Genomic DNA, 14,508 nt, shown 5'->3' on the forward strand with positions numbered 1-14,508 from the left:
CAACTCACGGTCAACTGGACATTGATTCTGTTGTTTAAAGCGAACGGTTGTGTGTCACTTGGCGCACGTCCACGTAATCCCCTCGGTCACATGACCAATGGGAGCCTCTGATTGGACGGGGCAGAGGACTGAAAAGCTTTTTCCAAACAAGCTTCAGAAGTTCTGGTGACAGAGACCAGTGGGCACAGTAAGGATACCTACTGGATCTATACACAAGGACTTCTGCACAGAAACACAGAGTGATAGAGGGGAAAAAAGGAAAAACAGAAAAGAAAAAGAGAGTGAGCGAGCAATGACCTTACCAAAGACATGAAGAGTCAACCCATGAATGTGTCAAAGTAAGTGAAAATAAAGTTCATCCTGTTTATTGACAGTTTGTAGTGCTCCTTTCTCACTTCACTAGAACACAGGGAGGAGAGTGTTGGGATTGTAAATGACTGGTAGTGATGTTGGGTCATGGTCAAGTGGTAATGCTGTGTGTTTACAATTGTAACCTTAACACTAATACAGGTCATAAATAGATTTAATAATCCCTTCAATTGAATACTTCAAGTGTTGATCAGAAATATGGGGTTTCAGAATACATTGAATTCACAGAGTTTATTATTTTCAGATTTTCAAAATACTTCAGATTTTGTTTCATGTTGTGGGGATTGTGTTTATACTGATTTTAGGACAGTACAATGGATTGTAATAATGACCATTGGGTTTGTAAGTTTGAATAGTAGTTATGGGACTAGCATTCTGTCCATATGATTAAAACAGAAAACAGAGACTGTATAGTATACCTAACCGTATTGAAAACCACAAATGCTTTTGATTTACTAGAGATAAGAACAAAACACACACCCACACCTACACACATCACATAGGGGATTTTCTTTTTTTTAGCTAATACCAAGGAAAGGATGACTTGCACAAACAGTTGATCGGTGAGCTGGCCTTGCTGAAACATGTTGCTCCTCTCTTTGTATGGGTTTATTCCCTTGGCTGGTGATAAGAAGCTGACAGGCAGTTACAGTATGTCCTGTGTGGATAGTACGGCCACGTAGTCTCTGTCTCTCTGCTTGACTCCCACATCTCCACTCTCCTCTCCAGGTCTTGAAGTGTAACCAGCGTGCCTAACCCCCTGGGCCAGAGCCCCAACAGAACCAAAGCAGCACAGACCAAAAGCAACCAAACTCCGCTCGAGCTGTCCCCTGGCCACACCAAAACAAATCGAGTGAAGACCAGCAACACCAAAACAGAAAAGAGAGAAAGCGAGGATGAAGCTGAAGACTGAGCCTGCAGAGATGAGTGAGTGGAGAGAGGCAGACTTCGCCCTCACCTGCACCTACATAGTGCCGGACCAGGCAACAGAACCCAACTTTGGCATGCCCAAAGCTATGACCTCCATTCCCAGAAACCTCACCTTCCGACACAGCACTGACAATGAGGTAAGACAACAACAACCACGCCAATACTTTGTATTGCCGAGTCAGATGGCTGAGCGGTTAGGGAATAGGGCTATTAATCAGAAGGTTGCCGATTCGATTCCCGGCCGTGCAAAATGACGTTGTGTCCTTGGGCAAGGTACTTCACCCTACTTGCCTCGGGGGAATGTCCCTGTACTTACTATAAGTCGCTCTGGATACGAGCGTCTGCTAAATGACTAAATGTAAATGTAATGTAAATGTATATCATGCTGGCTGACTTTCCATGCTGTAGATATTTTGAGCGAGTGAATGTGGGACAATGGCAGGTCAGGCACGGCTACAGGTCCAAGGTCAGCTATGAAGAGCCAGGGTCAGAGGGTCAGAATAAATATAGAGAGGATTTTTGCCTGGCTTGACCTGGCCTAAGTCTTATTCAGTGTGTCACTGTGACTGCTGACTCTCGAAAGGCAAAAGTGTGAGAACCGATGACAGCCTAAACCTTTTTACTGGGTCAAACACACACACATGCAGAGAGATGTCAGGGATCACAAGGTGATCCAGCTTCTGAACCCTGTAATCTGTAATCGCATCAAGACTTCCCCTCCTACCTCCTTCTCGCAGCTCCCTCCCTACCTCCCTACCTCCCTACCTCCCTACCTCCCTCCCCCAGGTGAGTCAGGCTGAAGTCTATACATTCAGTAGTGGGCGTACCAGTTTGAACAGGTCTTCAGCAGTACATGCCTCCCACAATCCAAACAAGCCTCTGTTTGCAGAACTGTATCCGTCTCAACAAAGTTGAGAGACATTGGGGCTGCAGGTACTCTCTGTATACATGATTCATCTCTCTTATCTTCACACTTTGCTGTGGTTGAGCCGACTCTCTCTGACTTCCTCTGCGCCTCTTCGTCGGGGCTGCAGAGCACTTCCTCCTTCAGCTGGTAGGTTGTCTTCCTCTCCTCGCCGCTCGCTGGCATAGCCTGAGAGAGGTGTCAAAACCATGGTGATGAGCTCACTGAACCATCACTTCAGTTCTCTAATATTCACATAAACACAACCTTTCAGGCCGGGATGATTAGTTGCAGCACATTCGATACCCTCCGTAAGTGTGTGCGTGTGAGTGTGTATGCTTTCTCCGTTGAGTTCAGCTGTGTTGGTAGAACTGGACTGATTTCCCAGTAAAGTTTGTGTGTTTGTGTCACACACCCGAAGGTGTCAAAAGCTTGTTTTCCGTTGATCAGAATAACTTAAGGGCTGTATGTACAGTACATATGTCTGTATGTATAGTATGTATGTCCGTGTATATGTAAGTATGTGTGCATGTGTGTATGTGAGTGTGTTCATGTACTTGTGCGATCGTTGCCCAGTAAAGTGCCAAATTCTGGGGAAAGCACAACAAAATACACTTGTGTATCTAGATATTGTTGACAGTAACTGCTTAGTCACATTGTCTAACCAGTCCACAAATTACAAATTCAACAATGGTCCAATGCAGGTTGTCACAATTAAAGACGTTAATACACAAGGCTTAGAACAGAGAAAAAGACACCCACAGCACAAATACACCACTAAGTCAATAACTTAAGTCCGTGAATGGAGGGATTTGGGTGAGGCGAAGGAGAAGAGAGTAACAGTCCACCCCCTCCCTACCCCTTTAATCCTCCCCCTTACCTCATCCTGAAGCGTGCCAGGGGCAGGGGGGCGGGAGGGGGCACGTGGCAGATGGACCATGGTGTTGGTGTGAAGGTAGGTTTGGGAAGGAGAGGGGGGCGGGGGAGTAAAGCCACGAGCAGGGGAAGGAGAAGGGGGCTAACTAGGTTAAGCTCTGGCGATTAACTTTCGTTTCTGGCTGGGAGCGTCATCGTTATAGCCGTGGCCAACCTCTCCGGCCAGCCAAGAGGACTTTTCTGGGAAACGGGAACAGTTACCAGTGCAGGTTGGAGGAGGGCCGGTGGCGTGGGTCCAGTCAAGTGGCCATACGTCCCTCTCTTTCCCCCCCTCCCCCCCCCCCCCCCCCCACTCGGAGCGGTTATTATCTGAGCGGGCCCTGGGCTGGTCGTTACTCATGCAACGCCAGCCGTGCACAATGTCCCTGTCACACATGCTCTCGTCTTCACCCCCCTGCCTCAACCGCCCCCCACCCCTCTCCTTCGCTCTCCCCCTTTCTCCTGCGCTGCTCCTTCTGCCCTCTGTCACCCCTCCTGGGCCACGTCTTAACTGAAAGTGCATTCTGGTCAACCAATAAATATATCTCTAGTTACATCAGTGCTTGAATGACTCTGTAGGGACGCCTCAGGGCTCTGGGAAGTGCCTACTAAACGGGGAAAAAAATCCCAGACCTCAGTCAAATTCGTGTTCTAGGAACAGTCTCTGTGCGTATGTGGTGTGTGTGTGTGTGGTGTGTGTTGGGTGAGTGTGTGCATGTGTGTGTGCATGTGTGTGTGTATGTGTGTGTGGTGTGTGTGTTAGGTGAGTGAGTGAATGAGGGTGTGTGTGTTTGTGTGTGTGAGTGTGTGGGAGTAGGGGGTTAGAGATGCAAGACAAAGCCTTCCTGGAGCCCCACGCTCAGGGTGCGTCCCCAGATGGCAGGCTCACACTGGGGTCATGAGCTTGTCCAAATGCCTGGCAGGGGACAGAGTGAACGCTCCTGCTACATTCCGGGTTCCTCCCTGGACTTTCAGGCTGTAAAACTAAAAACTACAGTTCCCAACAGCCATCAGTACAGACTTCCCATCATTACCCCTCCCCTTCACCTATTTACAGACACCTCCCACGTTGCCTGATTCTCACATGAACCATTCAAATGGACTGCGGTGACAATGCACAGACCCTTCCTCTCCAGCAGGGGCAGTGCTGAGTCAGCAGCAGTCGCTGCAGGTGACACATCTCTCTCTGTGTTCTGTTCCCTCTCAGTGAGGACAGTGGGTTAGTGGGCCAGGTTGGAGAGAAAGTGTAATTCCCTTACTTCACTAATGTCATCAGGCAAGGAACTGGGTCACCTTCTGACTTAAGGCAGCCCCAGTCTGGGTCAGTGTGACAGAGCTATCTTTGAAAGTTGAACAACACTCACCAACTGGGATGATTACTACTGACCATACTGATCACCAATTGGGATGATTAACTGATTGATGAATACTGTATATATTATTACTATATTATTTGTTTTAGCAGTTGTAAAGTTCCCCACAAATTTGATCTCAACTCTGTTCATTAATCTGTTATTATTGACAAGGTATCAGATAATGGTGAACTATTAGTGGGTTTCCTTGGTGATGATTGTTGATGTTTCTGGGAGTTTCATGTCTGGATGTATTGTGTGGTTTCTAGGTGACAGGTGTCTACAGTAAGGAGTACATCCCCCAGGGAACCAGGTTCGGACCCCTGCAGGGAGACGTCTACACCCAGGACGACGTCCCCAAGCACACCAACAGGAAGTACTTTTGGAGGGTGAGTTTATCTTCATTATTGGTTCTCACCCATTGAAATGTTAAGAAATATAAACTGCAACTTGTTATTGTGTGTTTGATCAATTTGGGTTTGAATTTAAATCGATGGAAATTATGAAAAAAAAGACATTACATGGACACGGATCATTGTGCCACATAGACCAAAAGCATACAGAAAATACAGTCCTTGGCACTTTCATAATCTCATTCTATTGTTCTCAGTAGGAAATGTTTCCTTACCTTGCAAAACCCGCCCTCTCCCCCCCCCCCCAACCACCACCTCACACAAATTGTGAACATGGTTTTACAAAACAGACGAAAGAGATATTACCTAAATCTGAGGTAATTCCTATAAATGGAAGACAAAATGGACAAAGAGTTTCTCATTGAGCTTGTTCGGCAGGGACAGACATACATATACATGCTGAAAGTGGAGTTTTGCTTCAACTTTTGAGGAAGCTGTGAATCTCGCAGGCAAGCAACAAGTGAGTGGTTACACAGTAATCACGATAGCTTTCCTGGCACTCTAATTCTGTTCTACGGTACATGTGTCATGTAGGAAAGGATTGAAAGCCCCCCCCCCTCCTCCTCCACACTACCCCTCACTTACCACGACCACACACCCCCACACTCCCCTTCCCGTCTTTACAAATGTCCTTGTCACTTTCTTTGTACTCTCATCCTCCCTCCTCTGTCATCTCTTTCCCGGCGGCTCAGTGGCTTTAGTCACGCAGGACTTTTCTTTGAATTAATCGTTTCCCCCTCGAGGACTTTCTGTATCCTGTTTTTTTTTTCATCTTGCGCCATTTCCTGTCAGACACGTTTACTGTTAGGCTCCCTGTGAAAGTGTGACGTGCTCTGAAAGAATGCCAACACTCTCACGGGCGAGGTATGGGGCATGATAGTGAGAGAGAGAGAGAGAGAGAGAGAGAGAGAGAGAGAGAGATAGAGAGAGAGAGAGAGAGCGAGAGAGAGAGAGAGAGAGAGAGAGAGAGAGAGAGAGAGAGAGAGAGAGAGAGAGAGAGAGTGTGTGTGCATAACTGACAACATGAAAAACAGTCGACTCACCTGGGGCAGGCCCAAAAGTGAGAGAGAAAGAGAGAGAGAAACCATTTACTAGTAGTGCGTGTGTATGCGTGGGTGTGTATACATGTTCAGAAGCCACGCCTCACAAGGAGGTGACTGTCTGATAAAAGCACTGACGCCACTGATTTCACACACACACACACAGAGAGAACACAGGATTGGATTTGACAGTAACTTTTAGTTGAAGAGGATCTAGGAACTTTAACTGCACAGTACATGGCAGAGGTGAACTATGGTCTTTATGTCTGTTTCTATACCCACATGCATCTTTCCTTCATGGACCAGACATGCACAAACATGTCCATTTTGTTTTATTTTGGATGTCTGAAAGAGTGGTATCGGGCAGAGGCTGAGTGTCCAGGTCGGTGTGTACATGATTTTACTCACACACCTCTCCCTTCCATCCTCCCAGATCTACACAGATGGGCGGCTGCACCACTTCATTGACGGCTATGACGTCCACCACAGCAACTGGATGCGTTATGTCAACCCGGCTCGCTCGCTGGCCGAGCAGAACCTGGTGGCGTGCCAGAACGGCAGCGACGTCTTCTTCTACACCATCCGACCCGTGGAGCCCCAGCAGGAGCTGCTAGTGTGGTACAGTCAGGAGTTTGCCCACAGACTCTGCAGCCAACAGGGAGAGCAGCGCAAGCAGAGTGAGTAGCACAGCGGCTTGGGGGAAATGGACTATTTGTCTTGGTCTGTGTTAGTTGGGTTTTTATTTTCTCTTCTTCGTTGAATCTTTTCTTGAACCCCCTTCTTTCTCTATCCCAAATGCTTTGGTCGTCTGCGTTCCTCCTCTCCTCCCTCCTCTCTTTTTATTCCCATCCTTAACCAATAAGGTATAAACGAATACTAAGTTGTCTGTAGCTGTCTTATGAACATCTGTAATTGAGTTCAAATGCCAGTAGCTCTGTATAGTAACTGTTGAAGTCATAGCTATGTTCTTCTGGGATCCATTGATGAAAGTCAAGTCAGAGTAGTAAACTGATGAATCTGGACTGTGTCTCTTCTTCATCAGATCAGTGTCTTGATGAGTACATTTTTTGTTTTATTTTTAGTCTGTAGACTTTATTTTTAGTCTAAAAATGATTACATTCTCTGTGACGAGGGTACTACAGTACTAGTGTATTTGACAGACAACAAAGCCAACACCCTGCTCTTTCTATTGGATGATAAGGGCGTTGAAAGGCTCAGTTTTTGTATTGGATAAGATCTAATACATTTTTTAAGGCAGACAGTCACGTCATTGACAGTGATGTCCTGCCTATTCTGGGCAGGTTACATAGTTCGGCCACACTTGAGTCACCACCGCACCCGTCTCTCTGCACCCCCCCCCCCCCCCCCCCCCCCACACACACACACACTAAGATTCATTTGACTATAGTACAAGGAGTATACGGTAGAGGTCAGGTGACGCGCTCAATAAATGGTCACTATCCCAGCTGTGACTCAGGGTGTCAGATATTTCAGGCAGGCATGACATGCTAGACATTCTGAACACATTACACAACCTGTCGCCACATAGTCTGATATGATTCATCCTTATGAGTGTAATCTCAGTAGCCACTGCCTATAATCAGTGCATAGTTCAACCTGCTGAGTTGAATGGCACAATTACATGATGCTACAGTACATATTGTTTTCGTTCTCAGGTAAAAAAAAAAGGACATATGTTGTTTGTAAATCTGAAAAAAAAACTTTATATAACAATTTAAAATGTGTCATTGACTACTGACAAGAATATGAGCTAATAAATTAAAAAAATGAGGGTAAATCATTAAAGGTTCGGTTGTGATTTACCGGGTTGGAAAAAAATAATGACAAACTGTTCATTTCTGTAGGCTAACCGGTTTAGTGTATCCTGGAGCTGTAATTTCATTTGCGTGCTCTCGAAGTGCGATCTACAACTGAATGTTACTTGGCAGGACTCGCGCATGCAACTTTTTATAAATCTCAAAAATCCTATAATCCTAAAATCCAGTCAACAAGCAATTTTTTATTTGTCCGTTTGTCTTCAAAAGGACAAATCACTTTCTCTCAAGGGTTACTCATATCAAAAACTCATGCGGTCTTGCACGCAAATGACTCCCAAAGGAACATATGATCGATCTTTATCTTATCTTCACTCACATGTGAGACACCCCCGCACTCCCTCCTGTATCATATCGAAAACCTACTATGAACGAGTTTCTAACAAAAGCTCGACTTCTTTGAAGTGTCATCTGAAAACCGAAACTATTGTCATTTACCATCAGAGGGTGTGGTGGAAGGATGCGTGCATATCATTTACTAACCATCAACTCACACTTCTTTAGTGACACATAGCCAAGTGACAGCCCTATTGATGATAGAAGAAGTTTAGGACTTTAGGAACTTTAGGAAAAAACTAAAAGCGTTTTTTAATGATATGAAACATGTTGAAATGAGACATTTGCTGTGCCTTTATGTACTGTCTGTAGTCCAAACTCATGTTGATGTCTGTTTGTACTTGTCATCCACAGAACACATTAGCAGTGATGACTGCCAGCAAGAGTTCCCCAAGCAGAACTTACCTCAGCAGGCCTGGGTCTGGGAAAAGAGGGACGACGTGAAGGAGGAGAGAGATGACGAAGGAGAGGAGAAGATTGATGTGGAGGTGTTGGAGAGAGACACCCCGCCCGACACTCCTGACGACCAGATCATGGACTTCAGCAGGAAGATGGAGAAGGCTGAGGAGATGGACGAACAGGCCACCATTGTCTCCCCTCAGTCTGATCAGAGAGAGCCTGCCCTGGGCATGGCTCACCTCTACGGGCTGCCTGACCACCATGCCTCCGCCGCCTCCCCACACAGAGACCTGCACCTCCACGGCCTCTACAGCCACAGGCCGCACCCTCTCTATGCCTCCTCCAGACACCTCCAGCCCCCCTACCACCAGATCATGCCACCCTACAACTATCCCCGCCTCTTCCTCCCGCAGTACTCCCAACCTTTCCCTGGCATGATGCCGTCTAGAGATTCTCTTCGGTACAGCAACTACCTGGGCACCGATGGACTTCCATACCCCTCAATAGGTCAGCCAGGTCTACTCCCCGTGTCCCTGCCCTACCCTCCACCCACCCAGGGAGGGCTGAAGGAGCGTCCCCCCAACATGTCCCCTCCTCTCGGGGCTCCAGCCACCCCAGAGCTATCCCCGCTGCCCAAACCCAGCTTCCAGCTCCAGACACCCCAGAAGTCGCCCCTCCAGTCATCCTCAGGCTGCGAGGAGGCCATGAACCTCAGCCTGGCCACGTCACCGAGGAGTAGCCCCTCGACTTGCAGCACGCCCGGGTACAAATCCCTCCCCTACCCCCTGAAGAAGCAGAATGGCAAGATCAAGTATGAGTGCAACATCTGTCTCAAGACATTCGGACAGCTCTCCAACCTCAAGGTGAGGGTCTATCCTGATCTTCTCCCACCTCCCGTACCTTTTACTGTGTGTGTGTGTCTTTGTTTGTGTGTTCCAGTGCTTATCTCTCGACATGTTTTCTCTGGGCAGGTGCATCTCAGAGTCCACAGTGGAGAGAGGCCGTTCCAGTGCAAACTCTGTAAGAAGAATTTCACCCAGCTGGCCCACTTGCAGAAACACCACCTGGTCCACACAGGAGAGAAGCCACATGAATGCCAGGTGGGTTACACTGTGTGTGTGTGTTCATGCTTATTATCTCTATCCCATACTATCCCTCCTGATCATAAAATATGGTTAGTTTCTTCCAGTTTGTCTTTCACACACTACACCTTCTTTACATACCAGACAAACATAGACAAGCATACTCCCACACAAATACCATGGCTTTATTATGTGTGAGACGTTCACCCTTTGTGATATACAGCAAGTAGTCTCTTTGCTTTTGTTTGACTATTTACTCTTACTTACTATCTGTGTGTGTGACAATCCCAATGTCAGTCCTATGTTTATTTTCACGCTTCATTCTGTGATGTAACCTTTAACTGAATGAAACCGGTCTGGGGTCAAACACACTGACAAGCAACTGGGATAGTCTTGCCTGATAGACACAAGACAAACAAAAGACAAACACAGATAATAGACCAGTCAGAAAGCTGTCATTACCCTCACAGTACAATGACGTGAGGATAACGTCAACTTGGCTAGATTACAGAATTGCACTTTCCTAACCTCTCCTACTCTCTTTCTCTTTTGCTCGCTTTCTTTCTCTCTCTTTGTCTCAGGTGTGTCACAAGCGTTTCAGCAGCACCAGCAACCTGAAGACCCACCTGCGTTTACACTCTGGAGAGAAGCCCTACCAGTGCAAGCTGTGTAGCACCAAGTTCACCCAGTACATCCACCTGAAGCTCCACCGGCGTCTCCACAGCTCGGGTGAGCGCCCCTACCGCTGCCCGCTCTGTGCCCATGCCTTCCTCCACCGCTTCTCGCTCCGCGTCCACCAGCGCAGCTGCTGCCCTGCCAACAGCAACGCCCACTCCCACGAGCACGTCCGCGAGCTGGTGGATCGCTTTGACGCCAGCCAGGAGGCCGATGCTCTCCCCGAAGGGGCGGGGCCTACCCAGGTCGAGGCGGCGGTCGAGAGGTGGGTTGGACGGAGCCTGGAGGGGCAAGAGGGGAAGGAGGATCAGAAGGAGGCCTCTCTGCTGCTCAAGGCGCTGACCGCGGCCATCAATGCCCCCGCACCCTCCACTCCTGCCATACCTGCCTCTCACAGCCCCTCATCAGCCTATCAGGAGAGGGCTAGCGTGGTGCTCCTCTACAACCGGCCAATGGTGAAGACAGAGGGACAGTAGGTGGATAGGAGAGAGGTTTTAGGTAAAGGAGCAGGACATTTTAAGGTTCCTACTATATGACTGGGAGACCACCTTTAAAGGTGCAGAGAACTGTAAGACAAAGAGACACTTCGCCAAAAAAAGAAAACTGTCTCCCCAGTCTTGAGGAAGACTGGGGGAACAGTCTCAAAATGCCAATGAGAGCATCACCAAAACAAGACCATCCCAAAGACTGTGTATTCAGTGATTGCACTTCCACCCTAACTCTGCTCTTCCCTAGAGAAGATGAGAGCCTGAGAGAGTGAGTGTGAGAGAGAGAGAGAAAGAGAGACTGTAACAAGAGAAAGCGCGAGAGAGAGAGAAAGGGTGTTTTCCATGTAGCTGTGAAATACTGACTTAAACTTTTTTCTAACTGTTTTCACTCAGGTTTTAATGTGCATTTTTTTTTACCTTAATTTATTTTACCTCCAGAGTTTGTTTAGATTATTTTTTATCAGTAGAGTGAGTGATTCTATTACACGTGTTTTGTATTCCTAGATTTCCCACATGTAGGGAACAAGGAACAAGGATGTTGCTATCCAGAAAATCATGTGTGTACGTCGTGGTGGGGAATATTTTTGGAGAGAGCATTACCCATCCTGAAGACATCACAAATATGTGTTTCAAAGGTCGGAATTAATTCCTATCTGATGCACTGACCTACAGGGACAAATTTCTCCCTGACAGTTTGTATCTTTACTCATGCTTTTTGTGTTATTTATTTGTCCTTGATAAAGGAACAGATCAGGGATTTTGAAACTACTGTTTGTGTATATGAGTATTTGCCAAATAACAAGTGTAAAAGAAAATTGCAACTGGACCCAATTATGTAGCAAACTGATGTTGTCTTTTATTATGTCATGTTAAAAGTAGTAAGAAAGTTACCCAAAACTAGTCTGTTTCTTACCAATGTTCGGATTAAACACTGAACTATTGACTATGAGTCATCAAGCAGTTGTGGTAGAGCTTTGTATAATTTAGCAGCACATACATATTTTCTATATTTCACTTGTATTGCTTGTTAAGGAGACAGTATACAGTGTATTTAAAATTGTAGGATGTTCTTTGTTTATTCTACCATTTTCCTTATGCTTTTTATTCTTGTCATTCATCTTGGATAGCTGACTCTTTCAGCCCATTGACTAGATTCCAATGTTAGCTCCTATCAACAAAGCTTTACTTTGCTCACCCTACTTTGTGGAAATTGTATTTTGGAACTTTATTCATCTTAGCCTGAACAAAATAGGCTAGACTAAGCATCTTCTCTTATGTACATTTGCAGTGCTTCTGAACATAGTTTACGCTCAGGTGAATGTTTGTATTGAACCAAACCACAGATGTACACCAAGAACTGACACTTAACTACTGTATACATTGTTTCATTTTTTTAAATTGTTATTACGTTGTTAGCTCTGGAAAAAAAGCCGTAGCAACAGTAGCTTTACCTACATTATGATGTTACTTAAAAACCAAAATGGTGGAACAACTTTAACATGTACCACTGTAAGTCAGTAATGCTCCTCTTTTGTTGACCTTCAGATGTAGTTTTTGTACAGTATGTTTGTCAATGTAGTTTATTTTTGGACACAGGCTACACAGGCTATGACCTGTGTAAATAATTTATATGTCAGAGACTATTTTGATGATACTTTTATATTACACGTAGAACATTAAAAAAATATTGTTTCTCTATAATTGTCTTTTTGGTGTCACGTTTGCCTCAATACATTTATTCTTTGTGAATCAGAATCACACATACACACAAGCACACACATGCATACAAAACACCATCCTGCCTTCGGTCTTGTCAGCAAACAGAAACTAACCATCTAGAGTTCCAGTTTTCTTTAATTCACTTTCTAAGAAGTTAGAGGAACTGAAAGAACCACAATTACTTAGCAGCACACTATTTGTTTTTAGCCCAACAAATAAAATACAAAATTCTAACTGAAAGATTGACAGATTAAACTGAAATGTAATAAATTCAAGAACCAATCTGTTTACTGACAATCCTCAATAAAGCTAAAGTCTCTATTCAATCTTTAATACCCACTAACGATGACAATACATAAGTATCAATCTAAGTAAATGGAGGGATTACTGTCAGTCATGGTCATACAGTTTAGTGCACAGAACCACAACCTCAATTATGATACAGGCTCATTACCTGAACACCTTTTACGTGGTGACCTTACTCACAGTTAGTTGACTATGACTAATGTTCTTTTGAAGCATGTTTACTGGTAATTATGTTACACCTGATAAGAGGTGAAACCAGTAGTGGCTTCTGGGCCGGTGAAAAGTCTGCCATGACATTACACTGCGCTTTCAATAAACGTGACTGTTGCAAAGTTACAGTAAGCTGAGAGACTTTAGTTACAGTAAGCTACTGTATGTCATTCTCCCCCCCCACACTCCCTCCATTCTCTTTCCCTCCCACTCCTCCCACTCTCTTTCTCGATATTCTGACATTTGTATCATCTTAGGACCCAAAAGACACAGTTTGTGTCTTGCGGTTAAGGCAGGATTGTTTCTTCAGGTAAAAAAAAAACACCTATTTGTCGAGGCTATTGATTCATCCATCTATGTATATCTGATGTTATCCTTCTTTCTATCTAGTCTCATCATGTATCTATTAATTCTATCCACCTATTTGTCAATCGCATGATGCACTTTTCTCTCATTATCTCTCACACAACCCAACCCCCCCCCCCCCCCCCCTTCCTCTGGCAGTCCTGCCTCTCCTTGTCTCACCTCTCACATAATCGGAGGGAGAGCACCGCGGCACACCTCTAAGACATTTCAAACAGGAAGTACTTACTGAGGACTGTTTGCTACACAAGGGCCCGCTCGTCAGCTGCCAGAAATAGCCAGTAAAAGACCTACAGCAGAGGGCCACTTTGTCAAAGTATTTGGATGTATTTCATCGCTTTCAATGTTTCAGGTTTCCAGTTCCGTAGATGGCCTGTGGATACAGTGTTCAGCTACATTTCAGAAACAGATATTGTTTCCCCATTGATTAGCTTATATTAAAAACAGCAAGTCATGTTTATCTTTATACAAAGGGATTCAGAATGTGACAGATTATCTGTGATGGTATGTCATATCCTGATGAGACAGGGTAGCTGGTAGTTAAGAGTTGGGGAGTGTGGCCTCCCCCTGCACTCCGAATCCCTAATTCCTGCTGTAACCAGTCAGAAGTCATGAATTAAATATATTGAATTCTTAGTATAACCTGACAGTACATAGATCATGAAAAGGAACGTAAACGCGGAACCAAGACAACGAGAGTGGAAAGGCATTAGGTGTCACTGTGAGGCAATGATATATTGATCCACTGACAGCTGACATCCTCTGCTGAACCCTTTGTTGATTTCCTTGGAAGTTCGCTGGTAGTGCCTTATCAGTCCCTCAGTTCATGCATGGTTTGTATTTGGCCTGGGGTTACTCCGAATGGCAGTGTGCTTTAGACATCTTCGCATTAAGGCATCTTTGAAAACCTTTTCCAATGAACACTGAAAATGAAAGAGAACATGCTCATGCTCTGATGTGTCAGCAGTAAGATTGCATGAGACTTGGATTTTAACTGTTGTGAACCTAGTGGGGGGATTTGTAAAAAAAGAAATAGGAGTTTCTGTGGGAACGTCGCGGCAACGTTGTCCAGGGGACCAAAAAATAACGTAACCAGCCGACCAAGGTACGATGTCGCGGCAACGTTGTCCACGGGTCTAAAAATAACGTAACCAGCCGACCAAGGTACGACG

The 14,508-nt window shown here is 45.5% G+C and overlaps 1 protein-coding gene across 2 annotated transcripts; it reads left to right on the forward strand.

Moving 5' to 3' along the window:
* The first annotated feature begins 163 nt into the window (after positions 1–163).
* On the forward strand, positions 164–12,439 carry LOC134006723 (PR domain zinc finger protein 1-like). Of its 2 annotated transcripts, XM_062445705.1 has the most exons (7): positions 164–338; positions 1,099–1,436; positions 4,740–4,859; positions 6,357–6,600; positions 8,449–9,356; positions 9,465–9,593; positions 10,157–12,439. In XM_062445705.1, the coding sequence occupies exons 2-7, from the start codon at positions 1,266–1,268 to the stop codon at positions 10,724–10,726; spliced, it is 2,142 nt and encodes a 713-aa protein (XP_062301689.1). In that variant the 5' UTR covers positions 164–338; positions 1,099–1,265; the 3' UTR covers positions 10,727–12,439. The 2 variants fall into 2 exon arrangements, with proteins under 2 accessions (XP_062301689.1, XP_062301687.1); XM_062445703.1 differs by lacking the exons at positions 164–338; positions 1,099–1,436; positions 4,740–4,859 and adding an exon at positions 6,077–6,169.
* The last annotated feature ends 2,069 nt before the right edge of the window (positions 12,440–14,508 follow it).

Source organism: Osmerus eperlanus, chromosome 20 (assembly GCF_963692335.1).
Source record: "Osmerus eperlanus chromosome 20, fOsmEpe2.1, whole genome shotgun sequence".
Taxonomy (NCBI): domain Eukaryota; kingdom Metazoa; phylum Chordata; class Actinopteri; order Osmeriformes; family Osmeridae; genus Osmerus; species Osmerus eperlanus.